The 13,768-nt window shown below is 55.9% G+C and overlaps 4 protein-coding genes across 4 annotated transcripts; 2 read left to right on the top strand and 2 right to left on the bottom strand.

Moving 5' to 3' along the window:
* Window positions 1–1,085: 1,085 nt before the first annotated feature.
* ATEG_05044 (Zn(II)2Cys6 transcription factor) lies at window positions 1,086–2,816 on the top strand (the record flags this gene model as incomplete). Its single annotated transcript, XM_001214222.1, has 1 exon — window positions 1,086–2,816. The coding sequence occupies one exon, from the start codon at window positions 1,086–1,088 to the stop codon at window positions 2,814–2,816; it is 1,731 nt and encodes a 576-aa protein (XP_001214222.1).
* A 636-nt stretch (window positions 2,817–3,452) lies between these two features.
* Window positions 3,453–6,740, bottom strand: ATEG_05045 (TBC domain-containing protein; the record flags this gene model as incomplete). The annotated part of the gene is made up of 1 exon (XM_001214223.1): window positions 3,453–6,740. The coding sequence occupies one exon, from the start codon at window positions 6,738–6,740 to the stop codon at window positions 3,453–3,455; it is 3,288 nt and encodes a 1,095-aa protein (XP_001214223.1).
* A 632-nt stretch (window positions 6,741–7,372) lies between these two features.
* Window positions 7,373–8,530, top strand: ATEG_05046 (SDR family NAD(P)-dependent oxidoreductase; the record flags this gene model as incomplete). The annotated part of the gene is made up of 3 exons (XM_001214224.1): window positions 7,373–7,526; window positions 7,683–8,013; window positions 8,074–8,530. The coding sequence occupies 3 exons, from the start codon at window positions 7,373–7,375 to the stop codon at window positions 8,528–8,530; spliced, it is 942 nt and encodes a 313-aa protein (XP_001214224.1).
* Window positions 8,531–9,137: 607 nt separating this feature from the next.
* On the bottom strand, window positions 9,138–11,980 carry ATEG_05047 (DENN (AEX-3) domain protein; the record flags this gene model as incomplete). Its single annotated transcript, XM_001214225.1, has 4 exons — window positions 9,138–9,517; window positions 9,573–10,479; window positions 10,532–11,551; window positions 11,600–11,980. 4 exons carry the CDS (start codon window positions 11,978–11,980, stop codon window positions 9,138–9,140), a joined length of 2,688 nt encoding a protein of 895 aa, XP_001214225.1.
* Window positions 11,981–13,768: the final 1,788 nt, after the last annotated feature.

Genomic DNA, 13,768 nt, shown 5'->3' on the forward strand with positions numbered 1-13,768 from the left:
AGAGGATGAAACGAAGCAAAGCCCGTCCAGGGCGTAGGGTATGTAGCATTCGGGATCGGCTTCAGCTGGTCGCAGCAGTGGCAGCGGCGGGTGCGGACGCAGGCGCCGACTTCTTCGCGGCGGGAGTGTCTTCGACTTCGTCGTCCTTGGCGTTGACTTCGAGGAAGTGATAGAGGACGATCATCATCATGGCGCAGGAGCCGAGAAAGACGGCGAGACGGTGGAGTTGGTCGTCGGTGATCATGATGAAGGGTGGTTGCTGTCGGAGACGCCACGTCGGTCGTTAGTGATGGAGTTGAGATACAGGGTCGACTGGGGCGGGAGGATATCCAATTGAACATACGTACCTTGAGGAATAATCAGGCTTCGGATAATGGAACCCAGGAGGGAATGGAGATGGGTGGAGGATGTATGGCGTTGATGGATCGGTGATGTGAAGCTAGAAGTACTTGGTACCTTTGGGTGGTCTGGAAGGTCTATCAGTACATCCGAGCCGTGGAACAGACAGTCTACGTCAGCCACATGAATTGGCACTTGACACTGCACAGTTCTTTAATATATTGCTACTATCATACTTGATCTTTCTTTCTTTTGTTTCCTTTCATATCTAGACATTTAATTGAACATTCTATTTTGCTTGATTATTTCTTTGACAGATCGGAGTAACTCTAGCTGCCGTGGTGCATGATTGGCTGTGGCGGCCGTTTGCAGTCGTACCAAACACCGCTTAGTCAGAACTGCTTCTTTTGGATGAATCGATCCATCAAGCAACCTCTCGTTTCTCCTCTCTTCTCCTCTCCCTCTTTCTCGATCGAATCCTTTCTTGCCTCTTCCTGCATATCACTCCTCTTTCTCTAATCTTCCTTGTCCTTCATCCCCTGCGACTCCTCTGCAAGATTGGGAGAAACAATACCTTCCCCATCGCACCTCCCCGCAAGCCATCAGGTACCGGTGCTCCCCGTTGGGCCCCTCTTCCATTGGCCCATTGATCGATCGATATCGATCTCGGTGGTCTATGGGTGATCGCCTTTTATTTCGCCCACAATCCATCCATCAGTGATCTGTGGTAATTCCCCTTCCCCAACATGAACGATCCTTTCGTCCCCGCCAAAAATCCCGGCCCGACGAAAGCCGCGGGTCCCTCGCTGTTGGCCTGTCTTCTGTGCCGTCACAAACACCTCAAATGTGATGGGAAAACTCCAGTGTGCGGACGCTGTGCCGCTACTGGATCGGAATGCCAATATACCCCGTCGCGTCGTGGGTACAAGGGCCCGTCGAAGAAGCGACGCGCAAACCCGTCGTCTCCAGAGCAAACGCCCGCCGATCTGGCCGCCTCTTTCGATCCGCAGTCCATCGGTTTGGTCAATGTCACCCCTGACTGGAGCCTGCAAAACACGGTCCCTTTCATGCCCGTCGCTACCTTCCCGTCCTCCTCGTCGACCAGCCCTGGCTTGACCGACTACACCAATTCTTCACAACCCATCCGGTTCACGAATGACCCCCTAACTCCCGACTCTTCCGCCTCGGTCCCCGGTGATGGGTATTTGATCGATATCTACTATACCTATTTCCATCCCTCGCACCCAATTCTCCCTCCGCTCCGCTTTCTCTACCGCTCCTATCTCCCGACCTTCCTGGAGCAGGTCATCAAGTTCATCGGTGCTCATTTCACTCCGGCCGCTTCGAGCGAGACGTATCGACCCACCGTTGTGTCAAATGTGAAGGAGCAAGAGGGCTCTATAGAGAAGCTGCAGGCTCTCTTGTTGCTCGCGGTGGTCCTCCACTCTCGCAATGAACGTCCCGAAGCTGGCGAGTGTCTCGCCGCAGCTGTTGACCTAGCGTTTGAGCTGGGACTCCAGACGCAGAGTTTCGCCACCGCGATGAGCGACGGTGACCCCATCCGCGCGGAATGCCTGCGGCGCACATGGTGGGAGCTGTTCATTATCGAGGGGATGCTGACTGCGCTTGGGGTTCAGAGCACTTACCGTACCAACATGGTGCCGCCGGAGGTGGGACTGCCATGTGAGGAACGGATCTACCAGGATGGCCTGGCGCCGCCCCCGCCTCCAACGATCGCTCAATTCGACAATCGCGTCTTCGCCGACGAGGAGCGCGACTTCTCTTCCTTCACCTACCGTATCGAAGCGGTCCGCATTCTCGGGCGCGTGGTCGGCATCCAGGACATGGTCGAGGGCCAACAGGACCATGTGGAGGCCATTGACGCCCGAATAACGAGTTGGTTCCACCACCTCCCCGAGTCCAAGGCGGAGCTGCTGCGTCCCGATGGTTCCGTGGATGAGATGATGTTCCAAGCCACCATGATCGTGAACGGCGCGTCGATATACCTCCACTTCCCCCGTTCTGATTTGCTGTCATCGCCCGCCATGGCCGCGGAAGTGATCTGCGGTCACCACGGACCCTGCAGCATTCCCGCGTTTTCACACCACGCCCATGCAATGAAGGCCCTCAAAGCCGCGAGCGAGATCTCCTCGCTGGCTTCTATCCGCATGCCGGTAGTCAAACACACCCCCTTCTTCATCTGCGCCCTGGTTATGAGCTCGATCGTGCAGCTGGCTGCATGCTCCGTCAAGGCCGGGCAGATGCCCGATCCCAGCCGGGATCGCCTCACCCTGACCATTGGCGTCTTCAAATCCCTGGCCCGAACCTGGGCCATCTCCCAGACAATCATGCGGCAGATCAAAGCCGTGTCGCGCGATGTCATGGACATGGGTCTGCGGCCGGCCATGGACCAGATTGATCTTACGACCCTCCTCGATAACGGTCGGTTCTTGATGCCCGATGGATTGATGCGATGACCATGGGGCACCATCCATACCCTCGGGCTGGTGACCTGCATCCTCCATGTTTTCTCGATTCTATTGTTCCCTGTAGATATTGTCTGGCACAATCACGATACCCCGCCAAGGTTGATGATCGCGCTAAGGATGCGTTACGAAACACATATCTGAGGAGAAGAAGCGGCTTGTTGTTTGAAATTGTGATTGTTTCTTTATTCTTTTGGCTTTCTTCTCCTTGATTTCGTGATATCTTTTGCATATTATTGGACCATGACTGAATGTTAGATGAACCGAGACGCCTGACTCAGGTCGATGCGTTGTCTTTCTGGAGTGTAGGTCGTCTCTTCCTGCCAGTACAACCAGAGGTGTGTTTCTCTTTAGTATGATGAAACGAGGCCTCAAGCTGTTCAATATACCTACACGAAAGCTTAATCCAGCTACGGCGATAAGCAAGATCAAACTACAAAGAGGGTAGCAACTCTTGCTATGTGATGAAACGACGTGTATTGCACCTATCCTATCCACAGCCCGGTCTATAAAGAAAGACAAATGGTATCACTAGCAACATAGTAAGAAAATTCGTGTCAAAGGAGTGTATAAGCCGCCAACTCCGAAATGCGGATGCAAAATACATTTTCAGTCTCGTTCTCATGCTCATTCTCGATCAGACGGACGATGACCACTCATCTCGCGCATCTCGCGCAGGGCGTCTGCCCGGCGCGCAACGACGTCCTCCCGACGGACGACATTGCGCAGAGCCTCGCTGGCCTGGATCAGGCCGTCGATGCTGATGGCGTGGTTGGTCATCTGGTGGTTGATGTAGGTGTAGAGCTCTGCGGGCGTGGAACACGCGGTCAAGAGCTGCTGTTCGTTTAGTTTCAGGAGGGCTAGGGCGACCTGGAAGAGGAATGTGCTGCCGCCGCCACTACCGGATGCGATGTCTTTCGCTGTTGAGGAAGTGGTGGGTTCTTTGGTGTTTGTGGATGATGTGCTCGAGGCAGCGCCGTTGTTGATGGCGCTGGTGACGTTGAGACATAACACCACGTCCCATACGCGGTATAGGGCCTCCGCGGAGAGACAGTCTGTGAAGACGGACAGGAACCATTGGAAGGTCAGCGCCTCCAGTTCGACCCCTAGGGCTTCCAGGTGCGCGGCTAATTTCGGCAAGACCTGGGAGATGTATTGACGGAGGACAATCTGATCCGCGCGCGAGGCGAGGAGGCCATGGTCGTAGTAGTGCTGAGGGAGAATGACCTCGATCATGGACGCCAGGATCCAAAAGGCATCCTCCGCGGTGGGTGTAATTAGAAGGAGAGAGGCGGCAATAAGATTCATGCCCTGGCAGTACCCAACCTCCGGGTTACGACGGGAGTAGGCAAGGAGGACTTCTTTCAGTTTGGTGACGCCGGGTCCTTTCCGGAAGAACACGTTGTCGGTCAGGGTGCGATTGATGTCCATGTCAATCTGCGACACGACGGACGGGTCCGGCTCGCATCCGCCTATCCCCTTGACGAGGTCGTCGTAGTAGCCAGGAACCCGCATGGAGGAGGCGCCGCTGCACTCCGACCAGATCTTGGCCCGCAGAGCAACCGGTATACCGGCAAGCACAAGCGACCGAAATTCGCGCCACTTCGCCCGGCCTACCTTGCCCTTGTTCCCCAGACCTGCTATTCCGACTACTTCCCCGTCAGTAAGCGACGCCTCCGGCATGTCAACGGACTGCAGGGATCGGTCAGACCCTGCTGCAGCCGCAGCCGCAGCCGCTTCTCCTTCTTTTCGCCGCTCGGCACGCACTTTGCGGAGGAATTCGTTCCATCGGACCATGCGGTCTCGTTGGAGGGAGTCATGGAGATCGGTCAATTGTTCCAGAAGCAGTTTGACTGGCTCGTTCTCATTGGTGACAATGAGACTACTCGGGGCTGGCTCGTCATTAGATGCCCCAGCGAACTCTGGGCGATCTGCCACCACTGCAGAGGTGGATGCTGACGGTTGAGCGTTGGAGTTGACAGCAATTGAGGGACGTTTGTCAACACTCGCCGCAGAGTTGAGTGATTGGTTGTCACCAGCAGTAGTCAATGACACAATAGGGCCGGCAGAAGGAGTATGGGACAGAAGCTCCGTAGGGCCTGCAGGGACTCTCAGGTAATCCTGCCATCTCCGCACTGCACCACCACCGGCTTCGGGGTCATCAGGCGAGGCGGAGGCCGGGGAGCGTTGATCGGCTGCCATGGTTAGATATTTCTGCACATCATGGTCGTCGTCACCGTCAGACCCATCGCTTCGAAAACTACTAAGCGTCTCGGCAACACTCAGTCGATTGCTATTCTTTAGCGCTTGCGCTTCCCTCTGTCTCTTCTTTCGGCGTTGATCGTAAATAAAACCGAACCGGTCTGTCAGCAGCTCACCAGACTGGTAATTGTTGTAGATGGGGGACAGGGTAGGCGGCCTAGACTCCATCGGGAGGATCGCGTCCATCTCGACGGGGCCAAGGTTGCTCGGATTCTTGTCAGGCGCCTCCGCGTTCGTTCCCAGCGAGACACTGGAGGCGGGGTTTCTTCTCCCGGTCGGCGTAGCCCTAGCCATACCACTGGATCCATTCGCCGACCTCCCCGGTGCTCCGACGATATTCGTGGTGCTGTTGATCCGTTTGAGGGCGGCGACTGCAGACATTGAAGCTTTCGAATTCGCCGGCAGCGTCGACAGGTCCGACTTAGTTCTGTCCCGAGTAGTCGACGGAGCTCTGCCACGCGGCTGTTCCGCAGCCGTTTCGTCCTTGTTCGCTTGCGAAGTCCCGGCAAACAACTTGACCGTCCAAGAAGACAGCGACTTGGACGACTTGCGCGAGTGGATACTAGCGTCGTCGCCGCCTGACGTCGCTCCACGTGGACGCCCACCAGTCTGCTCTGCCGGTGGCTGGAACAGCTGGTCGTCAAGTGCCTTGCGCCGACTGGAAGGGTTACTCGGGTTCTGTGTGCGTCGAATCTCCGCTTCCTCGCCTTCTCCAGCATCACTCATGATGCTACTCGCCCGGCTGGTCTTGCGGCTGCCCGTGGTACTTCCGAAGATGTAGTCCTGCCAGTTTCGGGGACCCGCCTGTTTCCTCTTCATCGTCCCCGATTCCACACTCGACGTGCCCGACCGGGTACCATCCTCTCCACGCTGGAGCCTGCGGACGGTGGATTGATCCACGATACCCGGTTCAACGGCCTCATCGCCAAACGAGCTCCCCACTTCATCCGACATCGCCTGCCGCATGAGCCCATGCATACCAAACACATGATCGCCGGTCCGGTCGGCCGCGCCCTCCGCATCGTGCTCTGCCCCATTGCGCGAGGAATTCTCCAACGCATACAGCCGCCGCTCAATATCCTGGTTCGAAACCGACACCTCGCGGAGCATTCTCTTCAACTCGCGTTCCCGTGCATCAGCTCGCTGGCGCAGGGCTGAGATCTCCGCGTCCCGCTGGGCCAAATCCCGCGCGAACTGGCGAACGAGCTTGACCGTGCCCGTATTCGCAACCAGTCGCTCAATATGTGCGTCGTCTGCGAGATGCAGCGCCCCCGGGAAGTCATGGATCGGCACGGCGTCGTCGAACAGCGCCGCCCGGCCGGTATTCTGCGGCGTTCCGCCGGTCAGCTTTGCCAGCGTCGCACGGCGGTCGCTCCCGACCGTGCTGGCGCTTTCGGCGCCGTCACTTTCTAAAAGGGCATTGGTGAGGGCTCGGTTTAAAGCGGGCTGGCCGAGGAAGCCTTCCGGGGAGCGGTCGGGGGATAACGACGGGAATGAGGTCAGATCGGTGGTCGTGGCGTTGGAGGAGGCGGCCGAGAGCCTTTTCTGGGACTTAGTCCGGACGGTTCTAGTCCTCTGGCTGTGGCGGGAGGAGGATGAGGTCCGCGAGGAGGAGCGACGCTCTGGTTGGGGCGGCATATCGCACTCCGCCATGGTTCGTGGGGCGGCAGTGAGAAGAACTGATGACGCACTGGATGCCTGTGGGCTTCATGAATGCTTGTTCGGTTGATGTGTCGCTTTGCGAAGATGGCAGGATGGCGTGTGCGTGTGCTTGTTGCAAGGTATTCGCCGCGAGCTATCTGCGTGCGGTGGGATGTCGTAATCGCGTTACAGAATTGAATGACGCTGACAATGCGGTGCTGGGAGCGTAGACAGCAGAATGCAACGAAGCCACGATGATGGAAGCACGGAGAAAGAACGACTCGAGGGAACGACAGACGCAATGAAGGACGAGACTGTGGGAGAGAAAATAAGAAGTGTGGAATGCTTGTCGGATCGAAAGGCAGAGCTGCGTTTGGCCATGACGTGTGGTGCGGCATGTGACTTGGCACTGATGAGTCAGCCAGGTCTCGATCTCTTAGTTAATCAAGTTGGTCACCTGACATGAGCCTCGGCTCTCCGCAAAACAAGCCGGTTTTGAGGGGCCGCAACACCCGAGAGCTACTCAGCGTTAAAAGGCACGGCAGCTGGCTTCTGCGTGTCATGACCGTTGAAGCCAATGCTCCAGAAACTCGGTCTCTAGCTATACCGTGATCTCCCATTACCATCCTTCTTCAACCGCCAACATGCCTCCCTCGTCGATGCACGCCAAACGCCGCCTCCAGGCCATCAGTCAACAGCTGGTGGAGGGAATCCCCGATGCAGGCAAGTTCGAGGACATTCCCAAGATCCGCCGGGTTGCCGGGGACTCTGCTGGCCCGTACGTACCCTCGGTCACTCGTACTCGAACAAAGACAAACTGCGTTTATATTGCTGTGGTTCTATACTCTAACACGGACTAGTCGCTGCAAAGGCAAGGTCGCAATCGTGACTGGCAAGTCATAGCTCCCATGCCCGATTCACACCACAGTCCATGGAAAAGCTAACAATAAACAGGCGCCAACTCTCCCAACGGTATTGGCCGCGCCAGCGCGCACCAATACGCTCACAACGGCGCCAAAGCCGTCTACATCTGCGACTACAACGACTCGCATCTGGCGACACATAAGCGCGAGATGGAGCAGCTCTATCCGGGCGTGGACATCCACACGCGGCAGTTCGATGCGGCCGACGAACAGGCCGTCAAGGCCGTCGTCGACGACGCCATCCAGCGCTACGGCCGTCTGGACATCTACTTCGCCAACGCGGGCGTCACCGGGCCCGGTAAGCTCTTCTCAGAGCTGACGGCGGAGGAATTCGACCGGACGATGCACACCAACAGCACCAGGTAATGGCATACCGTCGACTGTATCCGTGATTGAACGATGGAGGCTAATGGTGGGGACAGCTGCTTCCTGGCGGCCAAGTACGCCTCGATTGCCATGTCAAAGACCTCCGAGGCGAAGCCGTACCCCTCGGGATCGATCATCTGCACGGCGTCAGTGGCGGGGCTGCGCTCCAACGCCGGGTCGACCGATTACTCCGCGTCCAAGGCGGCCGTGGTCTCGATTGCGCAGAGTTGCGCCTTCCAGCTGGCCGGAACCGGCATCCGGGTCAACGCGATCTGCCCTGGTGTGATTGAGACGGGTATGACGCAGCCGATGTACGACGCCGCCCGGGCCCGCGGCACTCTCAACAAGATCGGCCAGTTGAATCCCCTCCAGCGAGGCGCGGTCCCGGACGAGGTCGCCCGGGTGGCGCTCTTCCTGGGAAGTGACGAAAGCAGTTATGTCAACGGACAGGCATGGGCTGTGTGTGGCGGATTGAGTGCAGGACACCCATTTGTGCCGGGCAAGATGTCATGATCTGTTCTTGCATCGTTCATGTACCTACTGCGCAGAGATTCGTGGAGCTACTCCCTACGATGTAAAGTATTGAGGATATCACGTATGAAGGATTCAACAGTCCAATCTACCTATCGGCAGACAGGCTCAGTTTAACGATCACGACTCCCGGGGTAGCTTTCAAAGCTGCCTCGGTTCAAAATTATAGACAAAAGGAAAATTGTGTGACAGGAAGGAGACACGAGGGAGGGAGTGGTCGGCTCCATTGCTGGATGCCTGGTAAACAATCTCAGAAAGGCACAGCACCGGTTGGTGTGGCTGCGAAGCGAAAAGGGGAAGGTCTCCGTTGGGGGAATGGACAGGTAGAATAGGAATACATCCTCCCAGACCAAAGGAGCAAAGTAATGACCACGGAAAATCAAGTCCGCCAAAAAGAAGTAGAATAAAACACCCTCATAAAGAAGCACCAAAGGCGATAGTGGGAATATCCAAAACAGAAGAAGATAAAAGGCCAATAAGTAAACAACAGTGCCATTGCACAGCTCGCTCTAACTCTGAATGATACGGGAGCAGATGTCGTGTCCAAGTCGTCGAAATCAAAGCATTGTATATCGAATCGATGAGGCAATTACGCAACCAGCCGTGAGGCGCCTGGCCGCATGAGATCCTCACTGGCCTGCTTGGACAAAGTGCCAGTCTCGGTGTGGTCATCAAGACCATCCGTCTCATGCGCGTGTTCGTCATCATCCTCGACTATCCGGGTCGGGATCTCTCCAGGGCCATACTGCTGGCTGGATCGCTCGGGGAAGGTGGAGCTGCTGACCATCGACATGGATGTGCTGGAGCGGTTATGCACGAGATCAGGTGTCGGCGGCACACTAGAGTTACGGTTGTCGGGGTGTAACGTGCTGTCATCTCCCATCTCGCTGCCCTCGCGGAGGGAGCTCTGATCATCTTGGCCCTCAGGAGCCAAGCGGTTCTGCTTGCCAGCATCGTCCGAATCATCTTCTTCCGCATCCTGGGCCAGATGCAGCCCCTTCAACAGCAGCAGCGCATTGCTCACTGATGCTGCGGATAATGTCCGAGATGGCGTCGGTCTTATCTCTCAGATAGCGATCGGCCACATCAGTGATGCTGAGGCGGGCCAGACGCTTCTGTTCCTTGCCCAGATTCAGAAGATGTTGTTCCAGTTCAGGGCTCATGTCCTTGACGCCGTCCTTTCCGGAGCGCGGAGTGACGGCGGAAGAACGCTTCGACACCGCAGGCTCGGCGTTGTTCTCGGTCTGGTCCATCTCCTTGCTTTCCTCCGTCGCTTCCTGCTCGGCCAGTTCAGAAAGCTCGGCGGAGCTACCGATAGAGCGAACAATGTGCTCCATATGATGAGTCTGGCCGTTGATGAGACTGCGGAGATGCAGCACGACCCGCTGAGCCTCATCCCGCTGGCGCGAGAGAGAGGCATTGCTGTGCTGCAGAGAGGCGAGCTCCTTCTGGTTGCGCTTCCGTTCGCGCTCGAGCTCTTCGGCAATCTCCTGTTGGAGAACCAAGGCTTCCAGAGCATCATCTCTCTGCTTCTCGGTGCCAGAGAGGCGAAGGGTGAGACGGGCCACATCATCCTTCTGCTGATCGATAAGACCAGTGAGACGACGGTTCTCGCGTTTGTGGTTCTCAATCTTGACCTTGAGGTCAGCGGTCTCCTTGGTGAGCGTCTCGGCAAAGGCCTGGAACTTGAGGAACTGCTGCTTCCAGGTTTCCAATTCTTCCACGAGGAAGTTGTTGCGCTTGGTCACCTTGCTCAGCTCAGTGTCCATGCGGCCCTTGAGATTGATAAAGTCTTGCCAGGCCTCCATCGCATCGCGAGAGTACTGGTTACGCTCACGCACAATCTCGTTAAGATGGCGCATCGAGACCTTGGTCATCAGAGGCTTCTTCACGGAGCCTCCGAAAATGGCCTTCATACCGGTGTTCCGTCCCTAGCACATAGTCAGCGGCTGTTGCTTGGAGACCAAGATGTCGATAACTTACTAATTTCTCACAGACGTGGTCCATCACGCCCATCACCGAGTCCTGGTTCCACCAGCTGGGCTCCTCGATGCTCTCAACTTCGCCACGCATAACGATGATCTGTCCAGCGGGGATGAGTTTTCCGCCGGCATAGGCGGAACGAAGGTGGTTCGGAACACCCGAGGGCGTGACATCGCCATTCAACGCCTGCGTGAGGCGGTTGATGAACTTGGTGCGCTGCCCAGGGTTCAAGACGTTCGGGGGGCTGGAAGTCAGGACGAAGTTCCGGTCCAGGTCTACGACCAGGGCATCCGAGGGGGCATTGAATAGAGTGCGGCACTCGGCGGTCACACCCAGAATGTAGGGACCGGGCTCCTGGACCAGGTCCTTGATATGGCGGGCGTGAACCACGGGAACGTACAGACCGCTCCACTCGTAGATCCTCACGCAGTACCGGATGGTCTCGGCGGCGATCGTGAGCATGGCCGGGTAGTGGCTGACAAAGATGATGCGGCGGGTTGGTGACACGGCGGCCTCGACCACGCCTACAATGTTGGGGATGGACAGACAGGTAAACAGGGGCCACATGGAGAAGTTCTGGAAACCGGTAGGTGATGAGGGGAACTGGTAGCAGAGAGCGTAATCCTTCATATCAATGCGCACCAGATCGTTCAGACGGGGCGCAGGGAAGCTCAGAATCCGGGAGACCTCTTCGGCATGGAAGAGGTTGGTCGCCTTGTTCCAGTGAATCCACATCCCACGCAGGTAGTCACCCAGGAGGTCGTAGAGAGGATATCTGGAGAGGAAGCTGAGGCAGTAAGGAATCCAGTAGGTCTCATCCGGGTTATCGTAGAAGTCGGGTTCGGTCTTCTTGCGCAATTCACGGATGGTCTCGGCCCGCTTCTCGTCTGCCCGGGACCAGACACGCAAGGCGATACCGTAGAGCGTATGTGAGGAGTCCTGTTGCAGGACAAAGGCATGGTGGGCGCAGTGTGGCTGGGTCTTGCCGGTGCAGATTTCGACATCGTGGGGAAAGCAGGCCTAGGATAATTAGAATGGTTTCCGAAATGCAAATCAAGAGATACGCACCCTCATGGCCGAGTGCAGAGCCTTGGCAATCTCGTTGTCCTGTTCCAGGCGCGGGCTACTGCCCAGGATCTCGGGCAACCAAAACTGCCCGACAGCGCCTTTCATATGACCGATCTTGCCCTGGGCCGGAGCGGGAGCCTTCACCCATTGGGAGGGCTCTCGGCCCACACCACAGACCATGTAGGCATGGGTGAGGGTCTTGGGGGTCCGCTGGGTAGGTTTGGCATTCATCTGGGAGGGGATGGGTTGGGTAATACGCGAGTGAAGCGAGGAGGTGCGACTGGGGACCACCAGGGAATTTTCGGCCTGGTCGCGGGTGGACGGCCGGTCGCGAGTGGATGGACGAGCGAAGGATGCGTGATCTCTCAGAGACGGACCCATGATGAACGAAAGATATTACCGACGTCGGGGTAATTCGCCGGGAAGATTGGTCAAGGGTGGTGTTTTGATATTGTTGTATATATATAGTTCGGAAGGGTGTGTGGTCGGCTGGGGAGGGCGACCACAGGAGGCGACAGCACCGACAATGCGATGCAAACGAAGACGAAGAAGGACTTTACAGTCGATCAATTGAAAGGAAGGGCAATCGGAATCCAAACCCAGCTCGGTGGAAGGCAGGTAGCACAGCTAGAGGTTGTAACAAGGTTGGGATGTAAGTGAAGGACCACAACCTAATTGAGGGTAAAGAATGCGGATGGCCGGAATTCGCAGCGGGTGCAACAATCACAGCACAAGAATCGGGATGGCGAGCATTTCCCTAGTCCTGTACACACGTCTGGAGGTGGGCGACGTGGTGAAGTGAGGATAGACTCACTTCGAGGCGGGCGGGGGGATGGATGAGGAGAAGAGGAGAAGGGAGAACGAGAGACGGAGAGGAGGGAGGAGAAAAGAGGAGAGGCGACGAGAGGGAAGAAGAGAGAGAAAGACAAGGAGGTGATCTTGACCGTGAACAGTAACGGTCCAGGGGGGAAGGAAGCTTCCAATGGGACCCTCAGGAGTCGGTATTAATTACCGTCGAGTGGATTAATTACTAGTCAGGTACGTTCTGGGAAGTTAATCTACTTAGTGCCTTTTATTGCAGCGAGAGAGAGTTCTCTCGTAGTATAATCCTGGGATTATCCAAAGTGATATAATAATAGATGGGATTGTGTTATGATCCTATTCTATCTATCTACTCGAGTATCCATGTATCTATCATCGTCTCTGTGGTCGGGAATATCCAGGAAGTCAACCACTGTCCTTGCGCCGTGCGGGGCGAACTCGTTGGTCCGGTTTGACTCCTGCAGGGAATAATAATAATAAAATATCATCATAATAATAATAAGAAGAATAAAAAATAATCAAAATCCCACGCGAGGACGGATGTTCCACGAGCCGTGGTCCAATCCGAATGCCCCCTGAAGCGGCCTCTGACAAATCGGGGCTCCATCGAGTCCGCCAAACGAACCGTTCATCTTTATCACCGAGTGTTGCCTCCCGAATGTTCTCTTCCAACGTCTACGGAGTACTGCTTGTAACTTGTCGGAACATTGACCCGTAAAGTGTTCTCCTACTCCAGTGCCTACTCAATATGAATCCATAAGTCCTTAAGAAATATGCATCTCAAGGAATCCAATGAGATAGATGGTCAGGACAGCGGATTAAGGGTCATCCGGGTCCGCTGCCTGAATCAGTCCTCCTTGGCAAGATACATGGCCCTCGTTCATCCTCTTCTAAATTTTCAGAATACTACGAGTCCACCGTGATTGCATCTACTCCGTAATCCCATCTAGTCGCTTGGTTACGATCGATGAGTTAGGCGGAGAAACACAACCGACGCTGCGGTCTCTCCCCCAACAGGTCCCAGGATGATCGTCATTATGCGCAGTCATGGACCTGCATGGACTCGGCAGGTGGGAGCGAGGGGTTGTGTTCTCATGCAGTTCGATTCGGTCGGGGATACATACAGGCCGACCCCTTCGGTTAAACAATCAACATTATTGTCTCGATCGATGCTGGCGGACTTTCGCGAGTCATCCAGAACAATTCGCGACAAAAGGACGCGACAAAAGATGGAGATCCCATATATAGATCCGAGATCATCCTATGAATAACAACAATAATAATAATACGAACTGAGACCCCTTTCTTCCACCCCGACGGAACGCCTCGTGGAAAACGTCAACCAAA

The sequence above is a fragment of the Aspergillus terreus genome, genomic scaffold (genome assembly GCF_000149615.1).
Source record: "Aspergillus terreus NIH2624 scaffold_7 genomic scaffold, whole genome shotgun sequence".
NCBI lineage: Eukaryota > Fungi > Ascomycota > Eurotiomycetes > Eurotiales > Aspergillaceae > Aspergillus > Aspergillus terreus.